Source organism: Mytilus californianus, unplaced genomic scaffold, assembly GCF_021869535.1.
Source record: "Mytilus californianus isolate M0D057914Y unplaced genomic scaffold, xbMytCali1.0.p SCAF_1, whole genome shotgun sequence".
Classification (NCBI taxonomy): Eukaryota; Metazoa; Mollusca; class Bivalvia; order Mytilida; family Mytilidae; genus Mytilus; species Mytilus californianus.
The window spans coordinates 54,999,699-55,014,912 of NW_026262581.1; the positions used below are offsets into that span (position 1 = coordinate 54,999,699).

Below are 15,214 nucleotides of genomic sequence, written 5' to 3' on the forward strand. Positions count from 1 at the left end.
TTTCAGAGATATGAGCCAAAAACTGCATTTTACCCTATGTACTATTTTTTAGCCATGTCGGCCATCTTGGTTCGCGGGCGGGGTCATCGGACACATTTTTAAAACTAGATACCCTAATGATGATTGTGGACAAGTTCGGTTAAATTTGTCTTAGTAGTTTCAGAGGAGAAGATTTTTGTAAAAGATTACAAAAATTTACGAAAAATGGTTAAAAATTGACTATAAAGGGCAATAACTCCTTAAGGGGTCAAATGACCATTTTGGTCAAGTTGACTTATTTGTAGATCTTACTTTGCTGAACATTATTGCTGTTTACAGTTTATCTTTATCTATAATAATGTTCAAGATAATAACCAAAAATGGTAAAATTTCCTTATAAATACCAATACAGGGGCAGCAACCCAACAACGGGTTGTCCGATTCATCTGAAAATTTCAGGGCAGATAGATCTTGACCTGATAAACAATTTTACCCCATGTCAGATTTGCTCTAAATGCTTTGGTTTCAGAGATATAAGCCAAAATCTACATTTTACCCCTATGTTCTATTTTTAGCCATGGCGGCCATCTTGGTTGGTTGGCCGGGTCACCGGACACATTTTTTAAACTAGATACCCCAATGATGATTGTGGCCAAGTTTGGTCAAATTTGGCCCAGTAGTTTCAGAGGAGAAGATTTTTGTAAAAGTTTACGGACGACGGACGACGGACGCCAAGTGATGAGAAAAGCTCACTTGACCTTTCAGGTCAGGTGAGCTAAAAAGGGGATAACCGTTTTCGTTTTTCAGATACAAGCTGTTGAAATTAACAGCATGATACGCCAATAATACAAAGGATATATAGGGAAAATCATAAAAATTGGCAGATGTTTTTACTTTATCAAGATTTTCTAATTCGTTGATCCACAGAATTTTTTTAAAAATCGATATGCTATTCGAAAATGAACGACGAACCCATTGGTGCAAAGAAAGTCCTTAGCAACCGTGCTAGTTTTCAAGCTACATCCTGTGGAAGTTCGATTTTTAACGGAAAGAATAAAAAACATGCAGGCGAAGTTATTGAAGTCTACTGAAACATCATCACAATTTCTACTCTATATAACGCTATTAAACCGTACAGTGTCGTAACAAAATCGTGAGTGTGTATAACCCATTTTCCTAATTATTGCAAATGCTCAAGTGTAATCAATTGAAAAGGAAATAAACTGACAATTTTTAAGGATATTTCTGCTGCCAAAAAAAAAGCAAATTGGCAAATACATATACTGCAAGCCGGTGCATGAAAGAAAGTTACTGTATAGCTTTGATCATTGTTGAAGGTCGTACAGTGACCTAAAGTTGTTAATTTCTGTGTCATTTGGACTCTTGTGGAGAGTTGTCTCATTAGCAATCATACCACATCTTCTTATTATTATATTGTATTGTTCTAATAATTATGAATCAAATATCAAGTTTGAAATTGTCCCGATTAACACAGCGTTGACAGAATGATTCTATACGTATTTGAATATTCGGTTATAATATTGGGATCGCGTATACACGTCTTTTTTAAAATCTCATTTCTGCATGTTTGTTTTTTAGAAAAGTGAATATAATTTGCTGCATCTTGTCATCCTCACCATTTCCGGCGCTATTCGAGGTATTGCGCACAAAACCCATTTTATTTGTCAGGTTCACACACGTGCACGTGACACAACTCTGCAATTTTATTTTAAAAATTTCCTGTCTCGATCACTTTCCCTTTTCTTTAATTACACGACAAAGCATGAGATAATGTTTGCTGGAGATTTTAATTAAAAAAGGAAATAATTTCTTGTACCATTATTTGTTAAATATCCACATGCACGACCCCCAAAAAATAAGAAAACTGCATCTGCATATTATCTTGAGAATTTTTGTGGCTGTAATAAGGTCAAAAGAAGAACCCGCATATGAATTTTAGCAAAGTAAAACAGATCGGAGTTTTTGATATAACTTCCCGTAGCACAGATCATTTCCAGTGTTAGCCTTAGCATTGTTTATATGGTGTATAATGCTATAGCATTGTGTATAGTGTAATATTATTAATCGAATACTTTTAAGGATTTGTGATTCGTTAAAACTTGATCACATGTACATTTGTATTTGCTCAGTTTGCACGCCAATACTGTTGTGTTTAGCTTTTCGTAGGTCAAAAACAGCATATTGCACAGGGCATACAGCATGTTGATTAATAATATAACAATTGTAGCCTTTGGTTGAGGTCAATACGATGTTATATCGACCCAGAGAAGCATATCGACCTCGGACTTCGTCCTCAGTCCATATGCTTCTCTTAGGTCGATATAACCTCGTATCGACCTCACAAAAAGGCTATAATTGTATAATGCTAAAGCTTTGTGCATAGTGATATGCTATAAATGTACTGGCGTAATACTATAAATGTACTGGTGTAATGCTATAAGAATGTACCAAGGGTGATGCTATACAAGTTTACCTAGTGTAGTGCCATACAAATTGTTCCTGTATATAATGCAAATGAATTGCAGTTTTGTTAATATAATATGAAAATAAGGAGATGTGTGCAAATGAGACAACTATCTGCCACAGTTTAAGGTAGATCGGGTGTCTTTTTCTGAGCGTCCGTTCTTATCATATTGCAAAAATACTTTTTTGTTTTAAAAATATTTTACCAAGTATCATTTAATATACAACAAAATACCTAAAACTTGAAATTTAAAGATTTAACTATCAAAAAATTAAGTGTTGTAAAGTATATTTAAAATTTTTGGATATTTTTTCAAGAAAATAAGGCCCGTGACCCCCTATTTTTATTTGATATTTCGTAGTTTTTAATGAAAAGCAATTCTCTCATCGAAAATTAGCCAATTCTATCGTTTAATGTTTCTGCAATATAAGGAAAACTTAAGTTTCCCCTATATTAACAATTTAAAATAACCCAAATTTCATTAATTTCAAGGTCCGTGATCCCCAGTTTTTATATTGAAATTTGAAATTACATTGACCCAGAAGTCTTTTACAGAAGTTTAAGAAAAATCTATCGTCCAACATTTAGACACCCCAGCTACCTTAAATGATATGGATGTAAGCAATTATTATAGGCAACCATACGGCCTTCAACAATGAGAAAAACCCATATCGTATAGTCGGTTATAAAAAGCCCCGAAATTGTAGACCTTATTTTCTTCACCCCCTCCCCCTTCTTCCCCTACCTTATACTACTGCTGAATGATACACAAAAGCACAACAAAAGAAAACAAATTTCGCCATCCCTTCAAATTGGAATTTGATAAAGAAAAAATAACACGTTCTATTTTTATCATACATGTGTAGATCATGTGTAGTTTCAGTTTCAACCATGGTTCTAAATTTAGATTTTACTTTCCCCAAAAATTGCGGACGGAATAGAAGACACCTGTTTATTTTCTGCACCTTGAAAACTGAGATTTGGATGACATACATTTTACTTATTCTGAGATAAATGTAACAGTGCTCAATTCTCAGTTTCTGAGTGTGTGATGTTTTGTGGTCGGAATCTGATGGGTTTTTTTTTTGCTGTTGCCAGTGTTGATTTTTCTTCGGCTTATAAATGTAGTACAATTGGTCGATTACCCCTTAGTATCTTTTATACTTTTAACAAAAATAATAAAATATAAAACATCATAAAATGTCCAGTTGCATAAAAAACGGACATGCTAACGTCTTTCTAGTTCAACACACAAATTCACATGCAATATAATTAGTCGTTACCTACAATTTTACGCGACATTTCATTCAAAACTATGGTTTTTCAAAAATTATTGTTGGGTCAATTCTGGTTTGATATTAAAGAATTTGATACGAATAGAAGCAGAAATGTCACTGGTTTATTTGTTTATAATTTTGTTGTTTAGGCTTTTTACCTTCTGATGAAATAAACACGAGTCGTATTGTGTACCTGCTCCTGCGTGTCTAAAACAAAAACAGTGGTAATAGAGTCAGACTTACTCACAATAGGATACTCAGATTTCTGATTGGAGTCATTCTAATAATTTCTTTGAAGTTTTGAGATAGCACATGAATACTTGTTTCGATTCATGATAGACCGCACGAAGTCATTTTTCTTTCATGTGCCCATTTTTCCTTTCTAGGAGTAGGGGAGATAACCCGCGTAACTAACAACGCACATTTTTTATCCTAAATTCCGCTTGAGTCGTGCAATTACGTACACTTCGCCTTAATAGCATTGGTTGTATTCTTTAGTGTTGTTCCGATGATCGGAATAAGTCGAAAATCAGTTGGTTGGGCCTGGCGATGTCGATAATCGATTGGGATTTTTTTCAATCGATTGTCGTTATAGTTTCTGGACTTTTAGCATATCAACTTCCGGTCAGTTTCCGGTTTGCATTTTAAATGTGCAGTCAAACAAATTGTAATGAAAAATATCAGTCGATGACAATAACAATGTCAAACATCCTATCATCAAAGACATAACCAATTTCTTTCTTTATAAACATGGTTAAAGCATTGACTATACAGATTGATCGTATGTTATTTAAAATAAATAATTTTTTATGAAATACTTTCTTTCAATTCCGGTACTTGTTACTCGAGAGAGTACATGAAATAATTCTGATTTTAGATAAAATATTTTTTTTGCTACATTAGAACGTGGTGCAAATTGCTGTTTATTAACAGACAGGATAGTTTATGAATCTAATAAATGTTTAAAAACTTTAACTGCAGACTGAATGTTAAGTTAACTGGAAGAAAACAAATTTCCTTCTAGATACTAGCATTTGATCATAAACAAGCTTCTGTCCAAGTTTGGTACAAATCCAAAATAGTATAAGAAAGTTATTAAAATTCTAAAAACTTTAACCACAGAGTGAATGTGTTGTTCCTGGCAGAAAATCTAAGTCCATTTAATAGCAAAATACGGAAAAATTGGATTTATTTTTTTACAAAATTTCCTTCTAGATACTAGCTTTTGATAATAAACAAGTTTCTGTCCAAGTTTGGTACAAATCCAAAATAGTATAAGAAAGTTATTAAAATTTTAAAAACTTTAACCACAGAGTGAATGTGTTGTTTCCTGGCAGAAAATCTAAGTCCATTTAAAAGTAAAATAAGGAAAAAATGGATTTATTTTTTTACAAAATTTACTTCTGGATACTATCATATGATCATAAACAAGCTTCTGTCCAAGTTTGGTACAAACCCAGGATAGTTTAAGAAAGTTATTTAAATTCTAAAAACTTTAACCACAGAGTGAATGTAATATTTCCCAGCAGAAATACTTAGTCCATTTATAAGTAAAATACAGAAAAAATGGAATTTTATTTTTACAAAATTTACTTCTGGATACTATCTTATGATCATAAACAAGCTTCTGTCCAAGTTTGGTAGAAATCCAGGATAGTTTAAGAAAGTTATTAAAATTTCAAAAACTTTAACCACAGAGTGAATATTTGTGGACGCCGCCGACGACAACGACGACGCCGACGGATCGCTATGTCTCGCTTTTTCGACTTAAGTCGAAGGCTCGACAAAAAGGGCAAGGTATAATGATGAGATTATAACCGATAGTCGTTTGGTTGCTGTCAACTGATAGTAATAGATAATCGGTTGGTAATTTCAACCGATTATCCAACACTAGTATTCTTATAGAACATTAGTTACTCGAGAGCGTACATGAAATCATTCTGATTTTAGACAAAATAATTTTTTTGCTACATTAGAACATGGTGCAAATTGCTGTTTATAAATGTTTCATCCATTTGTTGCGTCAAAAACGTCATATTCCTTTCCAAATTGCTTGTCAAAAACATTGTTTATTTTTGGAAATTTTCTCGGTTTGTCCGCCATTGAAATATATACGAATGACGGATCGGAACGGATCAACTATGTAAGAATTCTGCATTCTTGCAATTATAAGTACAGATGCACGAATGACACAGCTGACAGAAGAATAATGATCACAAAATTGAAAAATAGGCATTCTACACGAATTAACAGACATTGGTTGGATCCCCTTAGTTAAATGTATATATTTAAATGCATATGCATTGTTTTATTTTTTATTAATTTTAAATTGCTTAAAGTTAAATACTTTTTTTAATGAAAAGTATTCATATTTTTGTACAGCTATGTATTTGAAATTATAATGTGAGTAATACCATTGAAATTTAGAAATTTTAGTGTCATTGTTGGTAATAAATGTTGTAATTATAAGACAAAATATGTTCAATCTGAATCTGGATTATAATTGATTCACTGTTTAAATTGCTAAATAAAATATGAAAAGGAAACAAAAGATCAAATGTGAACATATAAAACTCTGCAATGAAATGCAATGGAATATATGTATTACAGGGATGGGGTAATCGTAATGTGTAATCGTAATCGATTGTAATTGATTACATGTTTCCCAGTAATCGACAGTAATCTGTAATCGAAGACATTTTCGATTACATGTAATCGTAATTTAATCGATTACAGCAAAAATTAGGATGTAATCATCGATTACTTTTGATAACATTTCAATTACTTTTAGTGAAATAGTTTGATGAAATTAAACCTATTTTTAATGAAAATATATATGCATTCATCACTTTATAGTACAGATAAAATAGAAAGTATTTAGACCAGAGCTTATCAAATGCCTTATTTGTATCTATTGTCTCAAGCTGCATTATGATCAACCAGAACTCCTACCAATTTTACTGTATATCCAGCTTTTTAAACAATTGACTTAACTGTCTTCAATGCTTGTCAATTATTTAAAGACCTTTTATTTTGAAATAGTTAAATAGATAAAAATAAGAAATGAGTCTTATGTTAAGTTCTGTACTACTTTGACATTGAAGTGTAATTTTCAATAAGATTTGGAATTTTAGCTAAACTAGATACACAGTGGATTTGTTATAATATTATGATATAAAAATCAGAAAGTACACAATGTATCAATTGATTTGCATTGAAATTCTTGTTCAGAAATAGATACATGTATCCCATATTGACACTAAAATATATCTTGTTAAATATCATGATTTTGAATAGAGTATAGAAAAATCCCAACAAATTCCTGTGTTTACTAATCAAGATGATCAAGGACTTCTAATTGATAAGATGTTTTGATTTCAATTATGTTTAATTAAGAGGAGATTGACATTATATTTCCCCAGGTTATGAAATGTACTCCATTGGCAGTTTTATAACCTGTAATTAGGGAGATTATCCAAACAAAATGATTAATTCATGCATTATTAGTTATAAATATAATAAATTTACATCTTTGAAATTAGCTGAACTAGTTAATTATTCTTCTTTTTACATTTTAATTGTAATGTATACTATTTCAAATATAGTTAAAAATTAATAAATACAAAATACCTAACTTAAGTCATTATGACAGCAAAACTTGAAAAATATAGAGACATGTGGAAAAAAAACTAGACTATAAAGAAGTGACTGAAACCATGTGGTGTCATTGCAAGAACTTTATTACATCTCACTCATGTAGATAACCAGATTTTAAAGAATTTTTGAATATTTCAAATCCTCAGTGAGAGCTTCTTTCTAGAAACAAACTGTCAACTTAAACTTTGAAAACAATGCTTTCAATGAAGTTTTGATCAAGTTATAAATTTCCCCTATACATAACAAAATGTTTGTGTTTAACTTACTTTATTATTTTTTTGTAATTTTATAGCATGTAACTGACATTAATCGAAAAGTAATCCAATTACTTTTGATAAAGTAATCAATTGCAATCGATTACATACAAAAATCAGAGTAATCGATTATTAATCGAATACACAAAAATCCCTCAAGTAATCGATTATTAATCGATTACATTTGTCAGTAATCGTGCCCATCCCTGATGTATTAGACATGTACAGTGTGACTAAATGCATGATTTCATTTAAAAAAGGGCAAGGTATAATGATGAGATTATAACCGATAGTCATTTGGTTGCTGTCAACTGATAGTAATAGATAATCGGTTGGTAATTTCAACCGATTATCCAACACTAGTATTCTTATAGAACAGAGCCAGTTTATCGTATTTTATACATGTACTTTCCGTTTAATGGATTAGAGTTATATCCCTTTGTACATCGTATTGTCTATGAACTCATGTTTTGTTATTTGTGTAAATTCAGGATTATTCATTTATGTCAAATGAAATAAACATCTATAAACTTGTCGAATCCTTTTATTCTGTCTAAGAACCCTGTAACATTTGGTCATAGTCATGGTTTCAACTTGTTCAATTTGCTCGTGTATGTACATGTAACAACGTATTTGATTTTAACGAAAGAAATCTCTGTATTTCTGAAAAATTATTACACCAGGGTTATCAATACCACAAACTTGTCAAAACTTTTACTTAATTTTATCATTGGTACAAGGACATCATTTGTAAATATAAATCAACGTGCAGACATTTTATACATTCAGGTATTTTACATTCCATCTTTTATGGTAATATTCTATACAAAGCACAAAAATGTTGTCCTTCACCTTAAAAGCTAATTATATAACCTAACCTTTAAACAGACTTATTCACAAGAGATCTAGTTACGATACTATTGTCAAGTCATTAAACTTTAAAGATGGCATTTTTTTTTAATCAATATTGATTCTCTCATAGCTACATGTATATAGTGTCTTGACATCGGAAATAAACACATTTATTCAATAATCAGTTGTTGGCATGTTACAGGTTATGTTCTTTTATAATTTATGATGGCATGATACTAAACCCCTTATAGGAGGGATTGTGCTTGATTTTCATATGATGAAGACATAATCTTTTGAACAGTTTAATTGAGGTCTGGAGCTGGCATGTCAGTAACTGCTAGTAATCCTTTGTTAATTTATGTTGATCATTGTCATTTTGCTTAGTTTCTTCTGTTACCTATTCCAACATTGGACTCAAGACTTCTTAAAACTGAGTTTTACTGTGCATATTGCTGTGTGTTTGTTAATTCTACATTGGCTAGATGTATAGGGAGAGGGTTGAGATTTCACAAAACATGTTTTACCCTGCCGCATTTTTGGTCCTGTCCCAAGTCTGACAGGAACTCTGGCTTTTGTTAGTCTTGTGTGTTTTTTAATTTTGGTTCATTTATATGTTTCTGTGTTTAGTGTTGCATCCATTTTTTCTGAAATAGTATACATGATAGTTGAGGGGGCCAGATGAATCCTTCATTCTGGCGCATGATTTTCATGCTGTGCTGAAGACCAATAGGTGACCATGGGCTGTTTTCTGCTCTTTGGTCTGGTTGTTGTCTCTTTGACACATTCCCTGTTTTAATAATTTTCTCTATTCTATGTATTTTCAACAGACAATTCATAATTCACTTTATTATTATCAAGTAGATGGTTGCACAAGTTCCAATCTGCAAATCCCTATTGACGTGTGATTGAGATTCTGTGTCCAGAGCAACTTTCTGATTTCGCAGCCATGGAGACACAGAATACAAAAAGGGGTAAGCATCTGTACCACTTTTCAGTGTTACGAGTTGACCTTTTCCTTCTTCCTGTTAAGCATCCCAATCAACTGTCAGATTATTCTGCCACTATTTGTGTGCATGAAGTTCAAAGTAATTTTTGTCTATTTTTTAAGCTGAGCCTTGAAGCATTCAAGACTCAGAGTGGTGATAGTGGAAAGTACCTTTACTAGTACTACGCTTTAGTCAGTTAGTGGTAAGAGTTGAAAAGTTTAAAATGGTACGAGTTAACATTCTTCGGGACTGATCCTTTTACTATATTGCCTCTGCACTTAAGGGTTATGTTTCTTTTAATTTGGTTATGGCTAGGATAATTGCATGTCTTTTTTTAACTTGTTTAAAGGTCGATATGGATAAAATTATAATTTTGGGACCCTAAAGTAAAATTATCAGAAAATTGACACTGCCCAAAATAATAACTGGACCTTGACATATTCTTAAGTTATAATATTTACTTGAAAATGTTTTCGTCTTTGTTTTCTTTCGCTGGCATTGTTGGAAACAGGATTTATGCATTTACAAAAGTAATAAAAATAATAAACAGTCTTTGAATATGGCGGCTTTGAACCGGAAACAGTTAAAACCAATCAAATCGCACGGTTTAAAATTTCTTCAATAATATTTTTGCTAAATTTCAGATGACACATTCGTGACCTACCCATTATTTCGGTAATCAGCTAAAAATTGAAAAGTTATTATTGATTCAACAAAAGTAATCTTCATGTTTCTTGTGACATCATATGGACCTGAAATTTCAATGATATTATGCAATTTTTATATATATCTTACAATATTCAAATTAAGAAATCTACTGAATAATTTTTATATAAAATCTGATCAAATCTGTTTAAAACAACTTAGTCCGGGGTCGGGAATATGCTGTTAAAATCATATAATATGCATATGCAGCTCATGATTCTCTGTATTTATTTTTGCACATAACGAATTTATGTTTTTGAGAATTGTAAAAGAATATATGATTGATTTTACTGATATCGAACTGAAACGGCCTGGCGTCTCATAAATTTACCTAAACTACTTTCCGGAGTCGGACAGTAAGACAAATACTGAAGGTCCGTCCATTTGACTGTACGGAATGTACAAATAATTATTTAATTCCGTACAGAATTTGGATTTGATATTCGATTCGATGTGTAGAGTGAGTGCAATTTTTTCTCGTGTAAAAAAAAAACTCGTAACATCTATTAAAAGTTCTGTAAGACTCAAATAAGGAATTTTCAGATATGCACCTTTCGTGAAGATCATCACAAATGGAGAACGCATTGTTCATTTTCTGATGCACATAAATTTGTCCTCTTTTAAGAAGAATTACCTTTAAAAAACGTTTTTCAAGTTTAAGAATGAATTTTAAGCAATCCAGTAGTTCATTCAGATACATTCTTAGAAGTCGTTTAAAATAATACATTTATTCGGTCTAATACTTTTAAAAAATTACTTTACGGGTCAGTTATTTATGTAATTTCATAATTAATTTAAAAAGTTATTTCTTCTAACAGTTTTTCGAAGGAGGACATTTTTTTTCTGTCAGATAATGAACACTAATGACACAGATTACGTTTCTTTTTCTTTCTTTCTTTTTCCAATAGTCAGGGTTTCACATCACACTTTCAGTACCACCTGACTAAGCTGTTACAGGGTTTTAAAAACATAATAACAAAAAATATTATTTTGCAAAGTTATGAATAAATATATAAACCATTTGAAAATATCTCTCTCTCTCTCTCTCTCTCTCTCATAATCTCTTCATAGCAAAATATCTATAGATAATAAAATAGAAAAAAATGATTTACCTGTACTGTGTATATGTTGCATGCATGTTGTTTGCTCTGTTAACATAAATAAGTCAAAAAGATATATGTTTTAATATGATATGGTTTTAAGACTACAATTCAGGATAAATAATTCACTCAGGGGCCCAAAGTTTTTCAAGTGCAAAAACTCTGTTGTATTTTCTTGCCGTATATAATTCTATATCATAAAAGTTTTTCAGTCTATTTTTCAGTTCAAGTGCATTAGGAAGCCTTTCTTCCAGTTTGCATTTGTATATGTATTTTATAACAACAATTTCTAGAAAATTCAAAAATAGGCTTTCCTCTATGAAACCTAGAAAAAAGTTCTTTTTGTTGAATTCATGCAATGTTTACAAAGAATTTTTTCAGACCAGCACAGAATAAATCTACAAAACTTGATGTCACTTGAAAATCATAAAATAAATGTCCAATAGTTTCATCTTCACATCTAAAAAAGAACTAACTTTGTGTCTTTGATTTTAATCTTGGACAAAATGTTATTTGTAGGAATAATCCTATGTAAATACTGATATTGGAAATTATACAAATATGTATCTCTGCAACCTTTCTGAAGTATACCAAAATAGTTTGGCCAGTCTTCAACATAAGTATGCAGCTCATGCTCCCATTTTGAAAATTTTACAACTGGATAATGTGCATGTTTTACAATAAGATTATATTATATATGAATTTAATATTTTTGCTGCTAGTAATTTGCTGCAGATAAATATCATGTGGGGTAAAATTTTCTAAATTGGTATAATTTTTTTCTCTTATACACGGATTTACCTTCATAGGGATATTTGATATCAAACTGCATAAAATTATTTGTCTGAATTTATTGTTTAATCTGTTCAAATGTGGTATAGGGGGAGGGTTGAGAGCTCACAAAACATATTCAACCCCGTCGCCTGTCCGGAGCCTCTGGCCTTTGTTAGTCTTGTATGTTTTTTTTTTTCAATTTTAGTTCATATATATGTTTCGGAGTTAAGTGTGACGTCCATTTTCACTGAACTAGAACACATTTTTGTTTAGGGGCCAGCTGAAGCCCGCCTCGGGATTTTCTCACTGTGTTGAAGACCCATTGGTGGCCTTGGTCTGTGTTCTGCTCTTTGGTCGGGTTGTTGTCTCTTTGACACATTCCCCATTTCCATTCTCAATTTCATTCCTTCCAAAAAAGGATTGATGAGATTATAACTAATCTCCAATAGTTTGAAATTTTGCAAAGAACAAGCTCTTGCACCTACAAATGTACTATATATCAGTTTTAGAATATTTTGCCAGTCTCCACTCAAATTTGCAAAAAATCTCTTCACCCAACCAATTTTAAGATAAAAGTTGAAGGATTGTAAATGAACCATTTTCAATCCTCCCTCCTTTATATCCGCAATCAGATTACGTTTCTTATAACAGAGGAATTTCCTCTCGTTGTTGCATATTCGTCACAAGAAATGTATCCATTACAATTTTCTTCCTAAGTTTTATATCAATCTATTTTAGAAAGCTGGAGTCCTCAGGGTCATAACAAATTTTGCTTTAATCCTGATGTTATAATCAACTCAAAAGGAACAAATTATCTGATTATACTAAAACTAAAATGTTGCTCCTTCGGTCAAATTTGACCTATGACTTCTGCACTGAAATCACTAAATGTCTACATTGTATATGGATATAACTAACGTGTTGGTGTAAGAAATCTGCTTTTGAAATACTTTTGCCATTTTAGAGGTATAAATACTAGAAAAACAAAGGATATGGGGTATCCATCCATAGGTTTATAATTTGATTAATCAGACGTGCGTCACACTACCTACCATTAACAGTCTCACGACATGCTCTTTACTGTGACACTACATACCCTTTACTGTAGCGCTCCTTACTCCTTACTATGAAACTACGTACTCTTTTCAATGTCACTTACCTACCATTTACTGTGACACTACCTACCATTTTATGCAGCACTACATGCTCTTTACTGTAGCGATACATACTCTTAACGGTGGTATTGTCTTCTCTTTACTGTAGCGCTCCTTACTCCTTACTGTGACGTCGACATTACATACTCTCTTCAATTTCGATACCTTCCATTTACTGTGACACTAGCTACCATCTTATGCAGCACTACATACTCTATACTATGACACTACTGCTCTTTATCCTAGCATTACCTACCCTTTACTGTGGTATAACCTACTTTTTACTGTGGTACTACTTACTCTTAACTGTAGCACTACCTACCCTTTTCTGTGACACTACCTTCTCCTAACTGTAGTGCTTTCTTCTTTTACTTTGACAATATCTACTAGATTTAGATATTTCAGTTTAACACGGGAAACTCTACACTAAAATTTACGACAAAAGGGACGATTTTTCGTTCCCTATTGTTAATTTTCCTTTTTTGGACGGTGATGTTCCTTTAGCACCATCTTATGGTGGTTATATATCACAACTCGTTCGCTATGCCCGTGTCTGTATTGACGTTTTGGATTTCAAAGAACGTAATCTATATATAATGTATTATTGGTAAATTATTAAGTCAGGGATTTCGTTACCACAAATTACTTAAATCCTTTACTAAATTCTTCCATAAATATAAAGATTTGGTTTGGAAGTTTAGTTGTACCTGTAGAAAACTTATTTTTAACGGGATGGCACATCCTAATTTTACGGAGATGTTGTTTACCGAGCCCGGAAATTTAGATACGATCCGGGTAAACTTGTCGATCCTTTAAATAAACTTATTCTAAAAGGTTACCAATTCAACACTATAATTAGATCTTTGAATATTGTTTTTATTGGTATTAATATTTATTTTGTTATCAGTAAATTAAAATCAAACTTAATATTATTTTTACATACATATGCACATTCATGGTTCTACAATCTGTCGACACCTGTATCATGGCATTACACAAGGTCATGTTTTTCTCTGACTGTTAATGACGTCTTTACACTAAATCCATTGGATGTTGGATGTGTACTGATTGATATTTTGGTCTTAGATGCATGATTTTTTTATTAGTTGCTATTTGCTTTGAACTAGCTGTCAGTAACTGCGAGTACTCTCAGATCTGTACTTAGTGTTTTTTTGCTGTGGGGATGTATAAGTACCCTGCCACGTCCACTCTTTGCTTTTGTTACTTGTTTTTGTGCTTTGTATCGATCTGATGAGTTAAACCCTTTTCAACTGATTTTTATAGTTTGTTCATATGTTGTATTGTTACACCGCTGTCCCAGTTTAGGGGAAGGGTTGGGCGCCCGCTAACATCTTTAACACCGCCACATTATGTATGTGCCTGTCCCAAGTCAGCAGCCTGTAATTCAGTGGTTGTCGTGTGTTGCCGTATATCATATTTGTTTTTCGTTCATTATTTTGTACATAAATCAGGCCGTTAGTTTTCTCGTTTGAATTGTTTTACATTTGTCATTTCGGGTCCTTTTATAGCGGTCTATGCGGTATGGGTTTTACCTATTGTTGAAGGCCGTACGGTTACCTCTAGTTGTTACATTCTGTGTCAATTGGTCTCTTGTGGAGAGTTGTCTCATTTGTTGTCTCATTGGCAATCATACCACATCTTCTTATTTTTTTCTTAACTGTAGTGCTTTTTCCTCTTAACATTGGCAATACCTACCTTTTACGGTGTTACTACCTACTCTTTAGTGTGATACTACCTACCCATTTCTGTGAGCCTATCTATTCTTTACTGTGGTACTACCTACTCTTTACTATGATCCTACATACTCTCTACTATGGTACTACCTACTCTTTATTATGGTACTACATACACTTTATAATGGTTCTACCTACTTTTTACTGTGGTAGTATCTACTCTTTTCTGAGACTCTGCCTACTATTTTCTGTAGTGCTTTCTACTCTTTACTGGAGCGCTACCTTCTCTTTACTGGA

General features: G+C 32.2%; 1 protein-coding gene across 1 annotated transcript in view; it reads right to left on the reverse strand.

Annotated features, from left to right (window-relative positions):
• LOC127721582 (rho guanine nucleotide exchange factor 3-like) overlaps positions 1-10,059 on the reverse strand; it is a 29,934-nt gene extending 19,875 nt beyond the window's left edge. Inside the window, exon 1 of the mRNA XM_052228364.1 lies at positions 9,952-10,059. Within this exon, the coding sequence (XP_052084324.1) occupies positions 9,952-9,989 (38 nt within the window). The 5' untranslated portion in view covers positions 9,990-10,059. The remainder of the gene's footprint in view (positions 1-9,951) is intronic.
• Between the last annotated feature and the right edge of the window lie 5,155 nt (positions 10,060-15,214).